This window comes from Setaria viridis, chromosome 5, assembly GCF_005286985.2.
Source record: "Setaria viridis chromosome 5, Setaria_viridis_v4.0, whole genome shotgun sequence".
Classification (NCBI taxonomy): domain Eukaryota; kingdom Viridiplantae; phylum Streptophyta; class Magnoliopsida; order Poales; family Poaceae; genus Setaria; species Setaria viridis.
The window spans coordinates 44,037,207-44,052,464 of record NC_048267.2 but is presented as its reverse complement, the minus strand read 5'-3'; the positions used below and the strand labels follow the sequence as shown (position 1 = coordinate 44,052,464).

General features: G+C 53.0%; 3 protein-coding genes across 4 annotated transcripts; all 3 read left to right on the top strand.

Moving 5' to 3' along the window:
* The first annotated feature begins 661 nt into the window (after nucleotides 1-661).
* LOC117859224 (protein XRI1) lies at nucleotides 662-4,315 on the top strand. Its single transcript, XM_034742427.2, has 9 exons — nucleotides 662-941; nucleotides 1,996-2,051; nucleotides 2,139-2,261; nucleotides 2,770-2,858; nucleotides 3,012-3,072; nucleotides 3,159-3,261; nucleotides 3,364-3,407; nucleotides 3,497-3,577; nucleotides 3,701-4,315. The coding sequence occupies exons 1-9, from the start codon at nucleotides 910-912 to the stop codon at nucleotides 3,973-3,975; spliced, it is 864 nt and encodes a 287-aa protein (XP_034598318.1). The 5' UTR covers nucleotides 662-909; the 3' UTR covers nucleotides 3,976-4,315.
* A 2,938-nt stretch (nucleotides 4,316-7,253) lies between these two features.
* Nucleotides 7,254-8,718, top strand: LOC117855717 (uncharacterized). The gene has a single exon (XM_034738094.2). The coding sequence runs from the start codon at nucleotides 7,526-7,528 to the stop codon at nucleotides 8,423-8,425; it is 900 nt and encodes a 299-aa protein (XP_034593985.1). The 5' UTR covers nucleotides 7,254-7,525; the 3' UTR covers nucleotides 8,426-8,718.
* A 1,104-nt stretch (nucleotides 8,719-9,822) lies between these two features.
* LOC117855037 (CRIB domain-containing protein RIC4) lies at nucleotides 9,823-11,680 on the top strand. Of its 2 annotated transcripts, none has more exons than XM_034737311.2 (2): nucleotides 9,823-10,683; nucleotides 10,803-11,680. In XM_034737311.2, exons 1-2 carry the CDS (start codon nucleotides 10,560-10,562, stop codon nucleotides 11,273-11,275), a joined length of 597 nt encoding a protein of 198 aa, XP_034593202.1. In that variant the 5' UTR covers nucleotides 9,823-10,559; the 3' UTR covers nucleotides 11,276-11,680. The 2 variants fall into 2 exon arrangements, with proteins under 2 accessions (XP_034593202.1, XP_034593203.1); XM_034737312.2 differs by having other exon boundaries at nucleotides 9,847-10,683; nucleotides 10,806-11,680.
* The last annotated feature ends 3,578 nt before the right edge of the window (nucleotides 11,681-15,258 follow it).

Here is a 15,258-nt window from a genome sequence, read left to right as displayed (position 1 = left end):
GATGGATCCAGCGGGCCCACCTAACAGCGTCGTCTTCAATGCTCCGGATCACATGAGCTCTCAGGGTCCGCAGTTAATGCCCCGATCTACCTCTGACGCTTGCACATTTACTGTTGCTCATGCCATTTCTGCCGTGACAAATAAATTTCATCATTATTTAACACGTTGTAGCATTCACTAAAACATTTACTAAAACGGAGTAGCGTTCGATTCATTTTCTCCCTTTCCGCTTTGGATGTACATGAAACTTGTTACCAGCAGTAATTGCCCAGAATTACCAAATAAAACCCCGTGGATTTGCTTTGGGCTTTGGCTTCCTTCCCGTGCAAGCTTCCAAAGCCCAGTCAACAGCTTCCTCGGCAATTTTCACGGCCTGGCGAGTGGCGAGGGGCGTTCCTGCAAATGCTCCGGTAACCGCCTTTTAATAATCGCGATTAGGTGTGGTTAAATTAATCAAGTCCGCGGCAGGATCATCGCGTCGCGGGGGAGGGACCGGTTGCTGGGATTAGTCATAAGATAATCAGTGCCTTGCTGCTTTCGTTGTGTTTCCGTCGGGCTCCGTGCCGCTGCGCTGCAGACTGTGCTGTCGCATTGGAGAGGGAGAGGAGAGAGAGACACACACACAAATTTATATATAGAGTGAGAGAGGAGATAAAAGCATCGGTTTTTTGGACTTGTCTAGAGAGAGAAAGGGACAGGAGGCAGAGGGAGGGAGAGCGGCGAGCGCTGAAACTGCCTTGCCTACTGCCCACTGCCCACCCCCCACTTCTTCTTCCACCTCCTCCTCCTCACCTGCCCCCCCTCGTTGGCGCGGAGGGAGGGAGAACCTTTCGTCGCTATCGTTGTCTGTGGATGGAGTGCTAGCTGCTCCGAATCCTGGATCCAATCCGTGGCCCTCGGAGAGCGGGGATGGATTTCGACGGCGCCATTGGTGATCAGGGGTGAGCTGCTCTCCCTCTCTCCGGGCTTATACTTAATCATGTCGCGCGTGATTCGGGGTCGTACGGCGGGATGGCGCGGAAAAGGCGGCGTTTTGGTGGCTGGGCTGGGGGACGAAACCGCGGTTTATTTCTGTTTTCCGCTTCGATTCCTGCCCTTGTTGATCCCCAATTTCGCCCTCTTTGGTACGGATGTTGGGTGCAGTACTAGTGCAAGTTGCTACCAACTGCGCCTTTTTTCGGTGATTTTTATGTAGCGTATGATGATGATGTAAGGGAGAAGGGGTAAAGACTTCTAATTATGGGGGCCAAGGATCGTGGTTTCCTTTCTTTTGTACGAAGCTTTTGGTGTGGCGTTGGCTCCTTTTGTGGTCTGCGGCGCCTCAGTTAGTAGTAGTTGTTTGTGTTTTGGGCTTTTGCTGTTAAACCCTAGCTACGGGTTGCTGCTCGTCGTGTTCATCAGAAATTTCGTGCTGTGTGGTCTTGTTTTGGCTAGCACTTTCTATGCATTTGCTTACTTATCCAAGGATTTATGGTTTTCTTGTTATATTCCGTTGCATTATTAGATTATTATCACAAGCTTTTGCCCGGCACAAGTCTGCTGTCTGAGATTTCTGAAAATTCTTGCATTCCACAAGAAACACTAGCAATGTTGACTTGTCCGCAAGATGGAAATTGTACCGTGTCTCTGCCTTTCATGTCAGTAGTTAGCACAGCTGCAGAGTTCATTATATATATTCCCCAGGTTTAGCATTGAGTTCAGGTGTTCAATATAACTCTGTAAAAAAATTTATGAGCTATATTCCCCAAGTTTACATCGAGTTCTGGTTTTCAGTATAATTTCACTGTGAAAATTTTTACAAGCTATATTCCCCAAGTTTAACATTGAGTTCAGGTGTTAAGTATCATTCACTGTAAAATTTTTTACCCTTCATACAACATTAGATTGGGCAGACTTTTATACTCTGTGCTTTCACTCCTTGATCTGAAAATTTCTTCAAGTCTGTGCATGACTGCTCACTTCTAACTGCGCTTGTCATTGTGGAACTTCTTACAGAGAGATTTGGGGATGGCAAAGTCAGGAGTATTGTCTGCAGAAAGATCTGTTAGCTGGTTTGCCCCACACTTTGCATCACTCATTCTGCCCTAAATATGTATCTACCCAAAGTAGCTGAGCATCTTGTATTTCTGATTTGGCAGATCCCTGCAGCAGTTTGTGGGCTGAAGCAAGCAACAGTGTGGGTGATGATTGGAGCATGTTTGATGAGCAAACTCCAATTAAACATTGTACAGACTTTGAATTTCAGTTCTGTGATATAGGAGGTAATGTCTTGTTCTCATGGTTATGAAATCAACAGTTATCACCTTAAATGTATATTCTGAACAATTTCACCAAGTTATCTGCATAAATGGTTTTCAATTGCCAATGACCTGTACTGAACCAGTCTGCATACAACCAGTTGCACGTTAATATGTTATCTAATTGTGTTCAAGAAAAAAATGTTATCAAATTCTCTCAGCTCTCTGAAATTGTGTTAATGACGCTACCTCGTAATAACCATAGTAACTTGTAACTCCACAAGTGTACATATACAAAGCAGAATGACTAATAAAATAAAAAGTCAGCTGGTTGTCATTTCCCTCTTGCACATGTTTACTTCGAACCCGTGTTAAAATTGTCCTATATGCAATTATGTAGGATGTGATCTAATTATAGCAATGGATTCCACTTGGTATTTCCTAATTATATTTCGTCTGGCCTTTTTGTCAAACACTGAAAATGTGCTTCAATATTAGTTGCATTTTCTGAAACAGTTAAGATTGAATGTAGATATCATCGTCAAGGACTTTGAAGAAGGGAAGGAAACTTTACAGGCTAAACGCAGACGCATGCTGCAGTTCTGTCCTGAAAATATTGAGGTATATGCTCTATGATGGATCTATCAATGCCCCCCTTCTTAAAATGAAGTGAACTTCATAGTGTTTTTATTGTCAGCAACTGTGTCAATTTGATTATTAGATGCAGTGGTATGTTGTATTGACTTCTTTGGTATAATGCCTTTCTTATTCCAGATGACCTGTCCTATTACTGATGGTGGGCTTTCAGAAAGTCTGCAAGTGATGGATTTTCAAGGTATGTTCAATCATCTCTGTTAGGCTTTTGGTGTTTAGTCTGGGTGCGTTCTTTCCCGTTCCTCCTAATTATAGTGGTAACTCCAGGTGCCAACTGTTTATTGAACTCTGACGGGACAGATGAACTGCCAGAAGAATGGTTAGTTAATTGCTCACAAGATAGCGAGCCTCATCTCCCAGCTGAAGAAATGTACGTAATCCGATCCATAAGTGCTTGGCTTTATTAGTTGTTTAATTAATTGCCATTGAAGATTCAATATTGCTTCTTATGGTTTCTGAACCTCCTTAACAGGACTAGCCCTGCTACTGCTGTGGAAAAAGTCAACGATATCTCTGGTTGGTACAAACCTCTCATGAGTTTTCAGTATTGCCGTTTATAGCAGATTCAAAGTTGCTGATAAAATCAATGCTATGCTTATTTTCAGTGCATCAGAATTCTTTGCCTTGTGAACAAGCTATCATAGTTCGCAACAACCCTGCTCAAGCTGGACCTACACCTCTGAAAGGTGTGCCTAACTCTTGTACAGTTTGCTTAAAGCACCGTGGCTTTTATTCTTCCTTTTCAAGAACATTGCATATCGGTCGTACTTCCTGCCTATTGAACTCGTTCACTTTTATCTGTTCCATAGCTGGAAGAAATATCATCAGAGCAAAGAAGGTGAGAACGTCAGTGGCCTTCCCTTTCGAGCTTATCAAGCCATGCAGTATCAATGGCCACATCACGCTGAATGACATAAACGAGAAGATCCACGCCCCGCCGCCATACAAGATCAAGCACAAGAACGACGAGGAACCAAACTCGCACCAAGCTTCGGCTATCTCTGGGAAACCCGTGGTCCACAAGACGAAGATCCACACCGAGGGGGGGAAGGGAAGCATCACGATCACCAGAACCATAGGCTAAGCTGACCATTGCGATGCACGGTGCCCAGTAGGAGATTTGATTTTGCATTTCTGGCGCTCTGGGTTTGCCCCCAATTGGTCTGTGGCCGAAGAAATGCATACCCTTAGCCTTAGTAGAGTGATTGTAACATTTCCCCCCTTGGGGAGCATTTGCCCGTGCTTGCTGTTTCTTTTTATGGGATAGGTATTAGATAGAGCGTGTGTGTACGCATGTACTAGGGGTGTCGCAAGTGTGCTTGTTTTTCTGTTGTTCAAAGGCTAAATAGTTGGTTGTAACCTGATAAGTATGGACATATTGGTTTGGTGATATTATATAAAATCTGCCAGATGTGAGCCTGACAGACTGAACTTCCTTTCTGTTTCCTGTTGATTGGGCTGTTCTGTTCATGTCTGAAACTTGATCAGATGTGATGTCCAACGGCTTCAAATGGCTTCAGATGTTCATGTCTGTCCAATGCAAGGACTCCCAGCATAGCAGGAGAGTAACAAGGCTGCCCACAGGCTGCTCGCCGCTGTTGTGTCACTGCTCATCGGTAAGAGTCCGGATTGGATCAGTGTGAGGCACTCGGTCCATGAGACATCTGCAGCCTTGCAAACGCATCCATGGTCCCGTCTCCCGTCCTGTGTCCTTGGCTTGCGAGCGGCTGTCAGGATTCGCAAGTGCGCCCAAGATCTTATGCCGGATCCCTGGCGAAACGATAGCTGGTCCATCTGTTGCTCGTCGTCCGGGCGACGGCACGGCAACGGCGCTGGTGTCCTTTGCTGGCCTTGTGACAGCGACGCTGCTGGTGCTGGGTGCACACTGCACCTGACGAACGAGCCGGAGCCCAAGGGCAGGGCTCGTCAGGAGGCCCCGGGCGAACGGGAGCCCGCGCCTGAGCTCCGCGCCGCGCGGGCGAGCCGGGCCCCGGCACGGTCGCCAATCGCCGTCGATGCCGTGCGCAAGGCCGGACGCCCGGACCTGGGAGCGACAGCGGCACGGATTGACGCGCCCGTATGTCTACTGCCACTGCGTTCCGGTTGAATGGAACTGTCCTGTTTCAATTTCATTTGGATACGACCACTCTTTCTTTTCTTTGAAACGTGACCACTCCTTTTTTTTCCTTTTCCTTTCCTATTTTTTCTTTCTTCCTTTCTTGCTCAAAGAGCGTATGGCTTATTGGCTTCTAGTCAGCCATTGTCAAAGGCTTAGCAACAGGACATTAGCGATGAAATCACACAACATTTCCGTTAGCTGCAAGACAGTGCTGCCATGTCAGTTGAAGTAGCCGCCACCTGTTGCCGTTTGGACACGGAAATACCACTCACTATATTTCTGCAAACAACTAAACACCCATCCGTCAGACGCTGACGGATCTCTTCCCAATCCATACTAAGTGGCAGCAGCAAAGTCGTTGGCGCCTCTAAAGATATGACAACAACTTGGTTGCGAGACTGAGACAGACGACAGCCAAAGCTCTACGCTACGGGGGAACACGAGGCGGGATCTGGCTTCCCTGCCGGCCCATAACAGCAAGCTCGCACGTGCCGTCGCCGTTGCCGTCGGGGAGGAGGAGGAGGCGGAGGCAACGAACCCGGCCAACAACGGCCACAGGCTGGCGGTGGAGACTCTCACAGCTTGTTGGTGGCGCAGCGTTTCCCGGGCGCGCGGAGCGACAGGTGCCGGGGCAGCCCAACCACCCGTCCCCTCCTCCTTCCTCATCATGGCGCCTCGTGTCGTTCCTGCGAAGAACAAGGGCTGCCCCAGCCGAGACTTTGCTGCTCCGCCGGATCCAATCCGAATGCTGGTTTTGGCATTTCTCCAGTGCACGGTCTTGTTCTGTTTCGTAGCGCGGAGCATTATTGGCACTCCAAATTGCAATCATCATCTCACATGGAACACTGTCGCTCGGATCATCGCTCTCGTGAACCAGTATAGTGCATTGGTGCTAATGATTCCCTATTTCCCTATGTTGCAATGAAAATACCTTGATGGCAAATCATGTGCAAGGACCTGACAGACGTTCAGTTCAGACTGCGGGGCAGCAGGAGATGGCAAGTAAAATTCTCTTGCAGACTACGCCGCCTCACCTAACTCCTTCACGCTCCCCAATTACACCTCAACAGTGAAGATCCGGCCGTGCCAATAAGCCTTACCCGATCAGTAGCTGTGGAGAGGTCAACTGGAGTGGTTGCAATAGCAATCTGCAAGAGGGATTGATTAGCGTCAGTGCAGCAGCAGGGCAGCGTGCAGAGCGGGTCTATGAGCTTTCTTTTTTTCTAATGGCCAGCCAGACCTATCAAAATCGAAGGCTTCCGCACATACCGCCAAACACGCGCACGTACGCGGCCACCTACAATACATAATGCGGGTAGGTTATCTGGTAGCAGCGACGTCGTCGTCGTCGTCGTCGTCGTCCTTCTCCAACCAAACACCAAACCGGACAGCTATCATGATGCTCTGATGGAGGACGAATGGGGAGCTTCGAGTGTACATCTCCCCTGTTTGGACTTCATCGTTGAGTCGGCGACACTAAACGTTCATAAACTTGAGCAGCTACGCTCAATGGTAGAATCACGCACGCACGAAGATTTAATTTTGACGAAGTTTTGGATTGAGGAAATCGTAAAAGAACTAGGGTGGTACAATCTGTTCTTTTCTACTATTTTCTGTCACTGTCAAAGCGGTTAAAAAATTGTGACGTATTTCGAGGTTCAGCGTACTCTTATGCGTGGTTAACAGTAAAGAACGAAAAACCAGTACCCGTTGTCGACATGCCGTTGCTTAGACGCACCGCGCATAATCCGTTCAAGTAGCCACCTCAGGAAATTTACTGTGAACACAAGAAATTTACTTTCAGGAAATGCTTACTCTTCTTCGGATTATCATCTGTACTCTGAACACTAGAAATTTACTGTGGGTAGATTCAAATTCATAGCTTGGCAGGTGGCAAACAGAAATATGTAACCAAGTAAGATTCAGGAAAAGGCCTATTTTAATTTCCAGCTCATGCTGTCTAATCAAAAGAAAAATTGTCAAGTTCTTTTTGTTTTTTGCAAAATTCTCACCAAGGAGAGTGTCTACAAACCAAAAGTTGGGTGCGTTTCTGGTTTATTGTCAGTCCCAAGTCCCAACATATGTTTCAATCATCTCGAAAATTGAAATTCCAGATCTATATGGCACCTAAAATTGGTGCTGCAAATAGCCCAGACGCTCCCAAAATTGGTGCATGGTGCTACACATCTTGAGAACTCCCCTACCCTAAAAAAGGAAGGCCGGCGATTACGCATGCATGGCAGTATGGCAGCACGGTAATTGTGGCCCCATCCCCCGCACGTTGCGGTAATTGTTTAGCCCCCGTTTAAAAAGCCCGCGAGACCCGCTCCAACCTGCCCTGTACAAATACAACGCCTCTCTGGCTCTTTCTCTCCTTCCCCCCCTCCTCGCGCGCGATCCAACCCGGCCATAAGACGCCACCTCCCCGCATCTACCGCCACCTTATCGACTCGCCTCCAACACCCCCGATCGACGCGAACCAGGCACCAACCGGCTGCGGCGACCTAGCGAAGAGATGGACGGCCGGCGGCCGGAGATGCGGCGGACCATGACGCTTTCCGAGCAGTTGTCCACGTCCGACCCGGCCATCCGCGACTTCCTCAAGATCCCCCACGACGCCGACGTCGGCGGGAGCCCCGCGGCCGGAGACGCCGCGGGCGGCGGCGGGACGAGTGGCTGGAAGCCGCTCCGTGACCGGCTCCGGCTCCGCCGCGCGGCGGCCGCATGGCCGCCGCCCAAGCCCCGCGCGCCCGCGCCCGCGGCCCATGCCCCGACGAACAGCGGCGACCTCAGCAACAGCAGCAGCGCCAACAGCCGCAGCAACAGGTACAACTACTCCCCCGGCGAGGCGGCGGCGGCGTTCTCCCGCACCTTCTCCCGCGCGCCCTCGCTCCGCGCGACGCCCACGTTCTCGCGCGTCGCGTCCACCCGGGTCGGCCCCGCCTCCTCCCGGTCCAGCTCCAGGCGCCCCGCGACGTACAACTTCCGCGATCTCGACGAGGAACGCCACGACGACGGTGGCGGCGACGACCAGGAGGAAGATGACGATGACGAGGATGATGAGGGACACGAGGAGGAGGAGGAGGAAGGCAAGGAGGAGGCGCCCGCGGCGCAGATGTCGCTGATGGCGCTGCTGGAGCAGTCGGACAGCCAGTGGGACGACGACGAGGACGACGAGGGCGGCGGCGGCGGCGCGCGGAAGAACGGCGAGGGCGACGACGACGACGACGACGGCGAGGGGCGGGAGGAGGAGATGGTGCACGTGTGCTGCGTGTGCATGGTGCGGCACAAGGGCGCGGCCTTCATTCCCTGCGGCCACACCTTCTGCCGGCTCTGCTCCCGCGAGCTCTGGGTCAGCCGCGGCAACTGCCCGCTCTGCAACGGATTCATCCAGGAGATCCTCGACATCTTCTGATGGATCGAGCTCGCCGCCGTTGCCTTATATATTATCTAGGCTCTCTTCACGTCCATCGCATCCTCACCTTCACCGTGATCTTCCTGTGCTTCTTCTTAGAGGAGGAAGTGAGCGGTGAATTGCCGCCACTATGGAATCCGTGAAGTTGAAACCCTTAGGTGAATTCAAATGATCGATCAAGCTGTTTGAGCTGGCGAACACCAAAACTGGTGTTTGCTGCTTCATACAATTTTTTTTGGGATGTGATTGATTGTTCAAGTATGTTACGATGCAATAAAAATGACATTACGCAATGCGTGTATAGCAGTATAGCTACATTTCAGAGTGATTGTTAGGTTTGACTAACCAGCACCAAGAGCCAATGATTATACCTGTTCTATTCCAAAGCATCCGCTTGTTTGATCACATGAGCATCTACCCTGTCCTTATTTTTCTTGGTTGGATGTTGGAACTGAACTGCCAAATTGTTCCTGTCACCATCTGATGATAACAAAACTTTGTTCACGGTCCAATTCTAAGCCTAATCTTCTCAGCTTTTGTCTTCTCGCGAGTCACGACCCCTGTTGTGCATTTTCTTAACACCACCAGTTCATCCCAATACTTATGCATACTCTTCCGAAGAAAAATACGGCACCGAAATGGGGGCAGGATGGCAGAGTAAAAGAGTCCACGTGACATGGAGGAGAAGAGATTGAGAGATGCGCGTATTCACACAATCACACACACTATTCGAAACAAATGGGCCCTTCCCTTGATCTGAGTGTTATATTAGGCCCAAGAGAAGTTAAGTCACAGCCCGCCCGGTTGCTTCATGCTGCTCCACAAATTTTTTGTCCATAATTTTCCGGCCCATCTCGCTGTGGGTAAGCCCATGAGGTAGTCAACAGTTTACTGTTACTGGATCCTGGTTGTCTTGTATTCCTTTTTCATTTTTTTTTCCATAGAGAAGCAAAGATACTGAGCCACTATTCTTTCTTCCTTTCGTTGAACAGTATCCCCTTGTCTATCGAAGGAACTCGTCTAAACTTCGTCTGCTTGCTTGCGTAGCAGGTCTTTATCATACCTGAACTTCTCCCAAAACGGATAATACGATCGCACTCATGTTACGGGGACTTTCTTTCATTGTGTATTCAGTAATGATGTACGCGAGTACAAACAAGAGCAGGCCGATTAGCAAGGTAAAACGACACCGGAAATCCATCCCCGTAGCCAGTGCCAATGGCCCACTGGCAAAGCTGGAATCTGGAAACATCGCGGGACGTGACATGAACACCGTCACACCGCCAGGACCACGGGAGCGTCCACGCCGCATTGGTCCACCGAAGGTTCAGACTTCGGGAGACTCTGCTGATGCCCTTCTCCACGGCACGGAGCGGCGGCCACTGAGAGAGAGGAGATGCGAGGGCTGTGGAGGAGCAGTTGGGCGCTCGCGCTGGTCCAGGTCGTCCCAGGCGCACGAACGGAGCCGCCGGCGGGGCGGCCGCTCGCTCGCTCCGGCTGCAGCGCGCACACCCAACCAAGCCCATCCGCCCATCAGTGCGCATGTCTGCCGCGACCTGCCCGCTGCGGCATTTGCAAATCGCAATTGCACCCGGCGCAAAGGCGTTGGGGTTCGGGTGGCGTGGGTACCGAACCCAACAGCAACACCAACCCACCCAACCCAAACCCCATCCGCAAACCACTCCGGCCCCGCCGCGCCCCGTCTCTTTCCTACCCCCACAGAGGAGAGCACTGGCAGTGGCACACACCGCGCCGCGCCGCGGCCACGTCAATATAGAAGTAGGAGCAGTAGGCTGTATGCCATGGTAGTGGCGCCACCACTTCTACGCCTACTACGCCTATAGTATTCGGCTGCCCTCCTCCGCTCCGCTCGCCTCTTCCCCTGCTGCGCTGCGCTGCAACGAACTTGGCGGGCGACCAGTGGCCGGCGGGGCCAGTGCTGCGGCGCGCGCGTGCGGACCTAACGCGCCCTTTTCGCTGGAGTAAAGGCTCACTACCTGCCCGGCTGCCGCTGCTGCTATCTGCTCGGCTTGGTGCTTGCTCCAACAGCAGTCAGCAGGTCAAGGGGCAGTTCCGGTTGGGTTCGGCGCCGCGCGGCTGTCCAAACGTGGATAATCCAGCAGCAGTGCCTGCCATGAGCAAGGACCAGCCGCCGCGACGGTTCATCGCCATCCCCTTCTCCTCCGGCTGCCGCTCCCACTCCAGCGTCGACGTCGTCGACACCGCGCGCCACGCCGGCAAGAAGCCCCACCCGCAAGGTACGTGCGTGCTGTGCCAATTGACAGGAACAAGCAGCTTTGATTCTTTCCCGTGCCGCCTGGCCGCCATGCGTGTCGCGTGCAAGTTACTGAAGCTTCTCGATTTGATTGACATGTAGCAGGGATTGAGTTCGGGGTCGTGCCGGGCGGCGCGTCGGCGAGGCCGGCGGCGGCGGCGGCGGCGGGCAAGGGGGAGTCGCTGGTGGCGCGGCTCCTCCGCGGGTTCAAGAACCTGTCCCAGATCTTCGCGGTGTACGACGAGGACGATGAGGAGGAGGAACGGGAGATGGTGATCGGGCTCCCCACGGACGTCAAGCACGTGGCGCACATCGGCTGGGACGGCAGCACCAGCACCACCACCAGCCTCCGCTCCTGGAACCGCGCCGCGCCGCCCCCACCACCGGCATCCTCCTCCTCCTCGTCCGCGTCCGCGTCCACCTCGGCCGCCGCCGCGCCGGCGACCCAGCACCAGCACCAGCCGCCGGAGCAGTACCCGCTGCCCCTGCCGGCGCTCGACATGCGGCAGTTCGAGCTCGCCATGGCCGCCCAGGCCGCCGCCGGCACCAGCGGCCCCCACCGGCGCCACAGCTAGCGCCGCGTCAAGCCAGGGGGAGTAGGTACATGGTACGCTCTCGGCTCGTCAGTCGTCACAGGCCGTCGTCCGTTTCTGCCGTCCACCTCCGACCGTCCCCATGTGGAGCAGGGTGGGGACGGACTCGAGCGAGCGAGGGAGCGCCTGGGGTGCGTGGCTCCGTGGCTGCCTTCCTCGGCTCCTCCTCCCGCCCGTTCTCCGTCCGTCCTGGTCGTCGCCGTGTCGTCGGAGTTGGTGCATGCTTCGTTTGCTTGTGCTTTGGCCATTGCTGCTGGTGCGCTGTACGTAGCCCACTTTTTCCCCGGGGATTTTTCTTGTTGGCTTGCTACTTGTTGCCTTCACTTCTCCTCCTGTTCCTTACTACCGCCATTACGAAAAAATCTTAATTGTTCGCTTTACACGGTACTCCATGGGTTTATTGTTTGTCCGATTGCCCTCACTCTGTGGTCTGCCTCGGTGGTTGGGTTTGGTTGGGCTAGGCTGCCGAGCCGACTGTTGCGGCGCGGGTTCGGGCGCGCCGCGCGCATGTGATCCGCGGCCGCGCGCGTCTCGGCGGTTTGCGTCCACGGCGCCGGCCGGCCGTGCGCTGCCGCTGCCGGCCTGGCCTCGCTCGGCTCGGCTCGGGTCCCTTTCACCCGGCCGCGTCGATGGCTTCGTCCATGTGAGGGGTCGTGAATGCGCGCGTGCACGGCCACTGTTCCGCGGTCACGAGGCCAGGGGTCAGTCAGTGCGTCAGGGGATGTACGTACCAGGTGTGGTCGTCGTGGTGGTGTGCTCGGTTCGGATCATGTGGCGTGAGCTCCAAGGAGCAGCGGCGTTGTTTATCCTCTGGGCGCCGGCGCCCATGCATGCATGCCGTTTATGGGAGCGAGTGCGTGTTCCGGCTTCTGGCTTGCGGTTGGGGTGTGGAATCTGGTTTTCTGATCTCGAGGGGTGACTTCTCCAGGCTCATGGCTCAATCCAAATTTGAAATATTCCTCCTCTGTGTGTGCTAGTGCTAGAAGAACTCCCATGGCGATTTGTCCGCTCGTACAAGTTCGTGTACTGCACAGGATGTCTATTCACGAGCTTTCCAGTGAGTTTTACCACTCCAATTTTATGCCTTGTAGTTGTACCCATCACGCAGCATTGCAGCATCTGAAGTCCACTCCCGTGACCTGACCATGCATGTAGGATCATGCCGAAGCACACGTTCCAGTGCTCGCCGCTACAAGCGCAAACCCCAGAGGTCACATCGTGGTCACAAACTGCCAGTGATCGCAACCTAGGGTGGGTGGCTTGGGTCTGTTCGCTTCAGCTTATTCAGCCAGCTTATCAGTCACTGAACAGTGTTTTTCTCTCACAACAAATCAGGCGTTTCAACTTTTCAGCCAGCTTATAAATCCGAACTGTCCGTGGCTTGAGCTTGGCATCTGACGCGAAAACTGGATAGGATAGAACAGTCTGCCCCCGCCAGTAGTGCTGGCTCCTCCCGGACATCTGCGGCAGCGTCGTGCCCGTCGCGCTCACAGGCCCAAAACCTTCCAAATGCATGGCGTGCTGCCATACCACCGCCTTCGCTCTGGTTGGCTTGGACGCTTCCGGTTCACGTGACCCGATTGGGACGCCTCAACTAATCAAAGCCGTCTTCCTCCGTCCTCATTCCGGCGAGCAGAGCAGATCCCAATTTAGAATCTCACAGTTTTCCTTGCACAAAGTTACCGACCAATGCTTGCACGGAGAATCTGTAAATTTCGGTATTTTTTCGACATCACTGCCAAGCAGGTCCGGGCGACAGGCACTGTTCAATTTCCATGGTCCCGTACTCTCCCGTCCCCCCAATGCGCTGCTGTCCCGTACTTGCTGGATTTGGTCCGCAACGGAAACCGCGCGCCCGTAGGGGCAGCGGAGCTGCGGAGGCGTACGTGTCCGTGACAGCAATAAAACCCCATCGCCGGACGCGCCGTCGTCCGTCCGCGCTGGCGCTGCGTGACCCTCGACGGCCGCTCTTAACTCGCCGTCCCCCTCCTCCCGATCAGGCCCCGCGCTCACGCTCAGCCCCAGGAAGGAAGGGTTTGTTTGGTGGCCGATTAATTAGGCCGGCGGCCGGCCGGCCGGCCGATACGATCAGACACGGACTTGTGTGGAGTACACTCCACTGCTACGCTCGGGGCCGGGGGGTCAGGGCAGATGCTACGCGATCCGGGGGCAGGGTGACGGGGGTTTTCGCGTAGGCAACGGGCCATGGGCGAGGCCGCGACGGGGAGTGGTGGTGGCCAGCGCTCGCGCGCGCGCGTCCAACGTCATGTGACCCGGTTTCAGACGCGTTTCATTTACGACCGGTCACGTGTAGGATCACACGCGTACCTGTGGGCTGTGGCTGTGCCCTGTTCGTACGGAACGGGGCTGTAGCGTCGTCCGTCGCTGCAGATGCGTGCATCTCAGCCGTTGGGGTCTCATGCGATCGTACGATATCGATACCAGTTACCATTACCACTTGCTCCCACTGATCAGCGGTTTTGTTTGCCGAGGCGAAACGAACGATAACGATACCGCTGGGTCCCACGGAACAGTGGGCGTGCGTGGCCGCAATCAGCAGCAGCAGTAGGCAATGGGTTTCAGGCCTTTCAGGGTTTGGTGACCTGCCTACCTCCTCCTGTGGCACTCAAGCAGTCAAGCTCAATCAGTCCCAGCTGCTACCGAGTTGGCTACTTGCAGCTCCACGCTCTTGTCTGTTGTTCGAGCCGGCGGCATCGGTTCCTGTTCTGAAAAAAACTGAGTCCCCGGCACGGGCGTTTGTTGGCTACCGCTTGGTCTTGCTGCCACCTCAGGTCGATGCCGTCTGCTTCCGCAATGCGCACATGGATACGCAACAAAGCTGCCGCTCGTCTCTTTGTTTAGTTGGTCGCCGTGTGTGTTTTACCAGCGCGCCTGCGGAACTAATTGCTTGCTTTGTCTACGGCATTTGTTTACAGATTATTAATCTATCACCTGCCTGTTGACCCGTTTCTTGTTTTATTAGTTGAGTTCAACATGCACCGAGCACAAAAAAAAAATTATTTTGAGCGGGAGCGGATCTTCTTACAGCAGCTGCAGCACAGCGAGCGCTTGCCTGACTCTAGTGGATTTGCAGTGGGTTTTAATTGGGCCTAAATGATTCCAGCCCACTGATGCAATCGGCTGTGTTTCGGCCGCCTTGCTTTGCCTCCGCAGAATTTGACCTGTCCCGAATTTGCCCTTGTTTTGCCTTTATTTGTCCCCTTTCCTTTTTGGCTTTCAGGATACATCATCAGATGCTGCAATTTTCGCCAGGTGAATAAGCATATAAGCTGCCGCAATGTAAGATTGCATCTCCAGGTCTGCTCCAACCCGTAAGCTACCGGAGCCACCTGAATATCAAGCTCGACCCTCCAGTCAGTCATGACTCTGGAGTCATGATCCGAGCTATCTGAATGCTCAAATATCCATTGCTGCATCACCCAGCTGTCCCAGCGACTCCCTGAAGCCTTGAGGACATTCACTTCTCTTCGCCTGCCAATACCACAGCAGTCAGTGGAGTGGTCTGCATGATTCAGGGAATGTAGAGGTCCCAGACGCCGAGCCAGATTGAATACAGACAAGAGCACTTCCTCACTTCGCTGCTAGTGCTCTACTTGTCCATCCGCTTCGGTGCTTCATTCTCATCTCCCTGGGTCCTTAAATCATTTTTTTGCTTCAGCCCGGCAAAGTTGCATAATAATTCCTACACAGCAGTAGCACCAGTAACAATACCTGGGAAATCAGGACGAAACAGCATGAGCTGAATCTGAGCAAGGACTATGAGCATAGTGCTAGCAGTTTTGTAATACTCCCTCCGTTCCAAATTATAGGCCGTTTTGGCTTTTCAAGATGCATATAGATGCATAGATATTATTATGCATCTTGACATAGGGTATATCCCAGTAGATAGCAAAATCTATGAATCTAATAAAGTCAAAATGACCTAGCACTCAAGTATATACAGG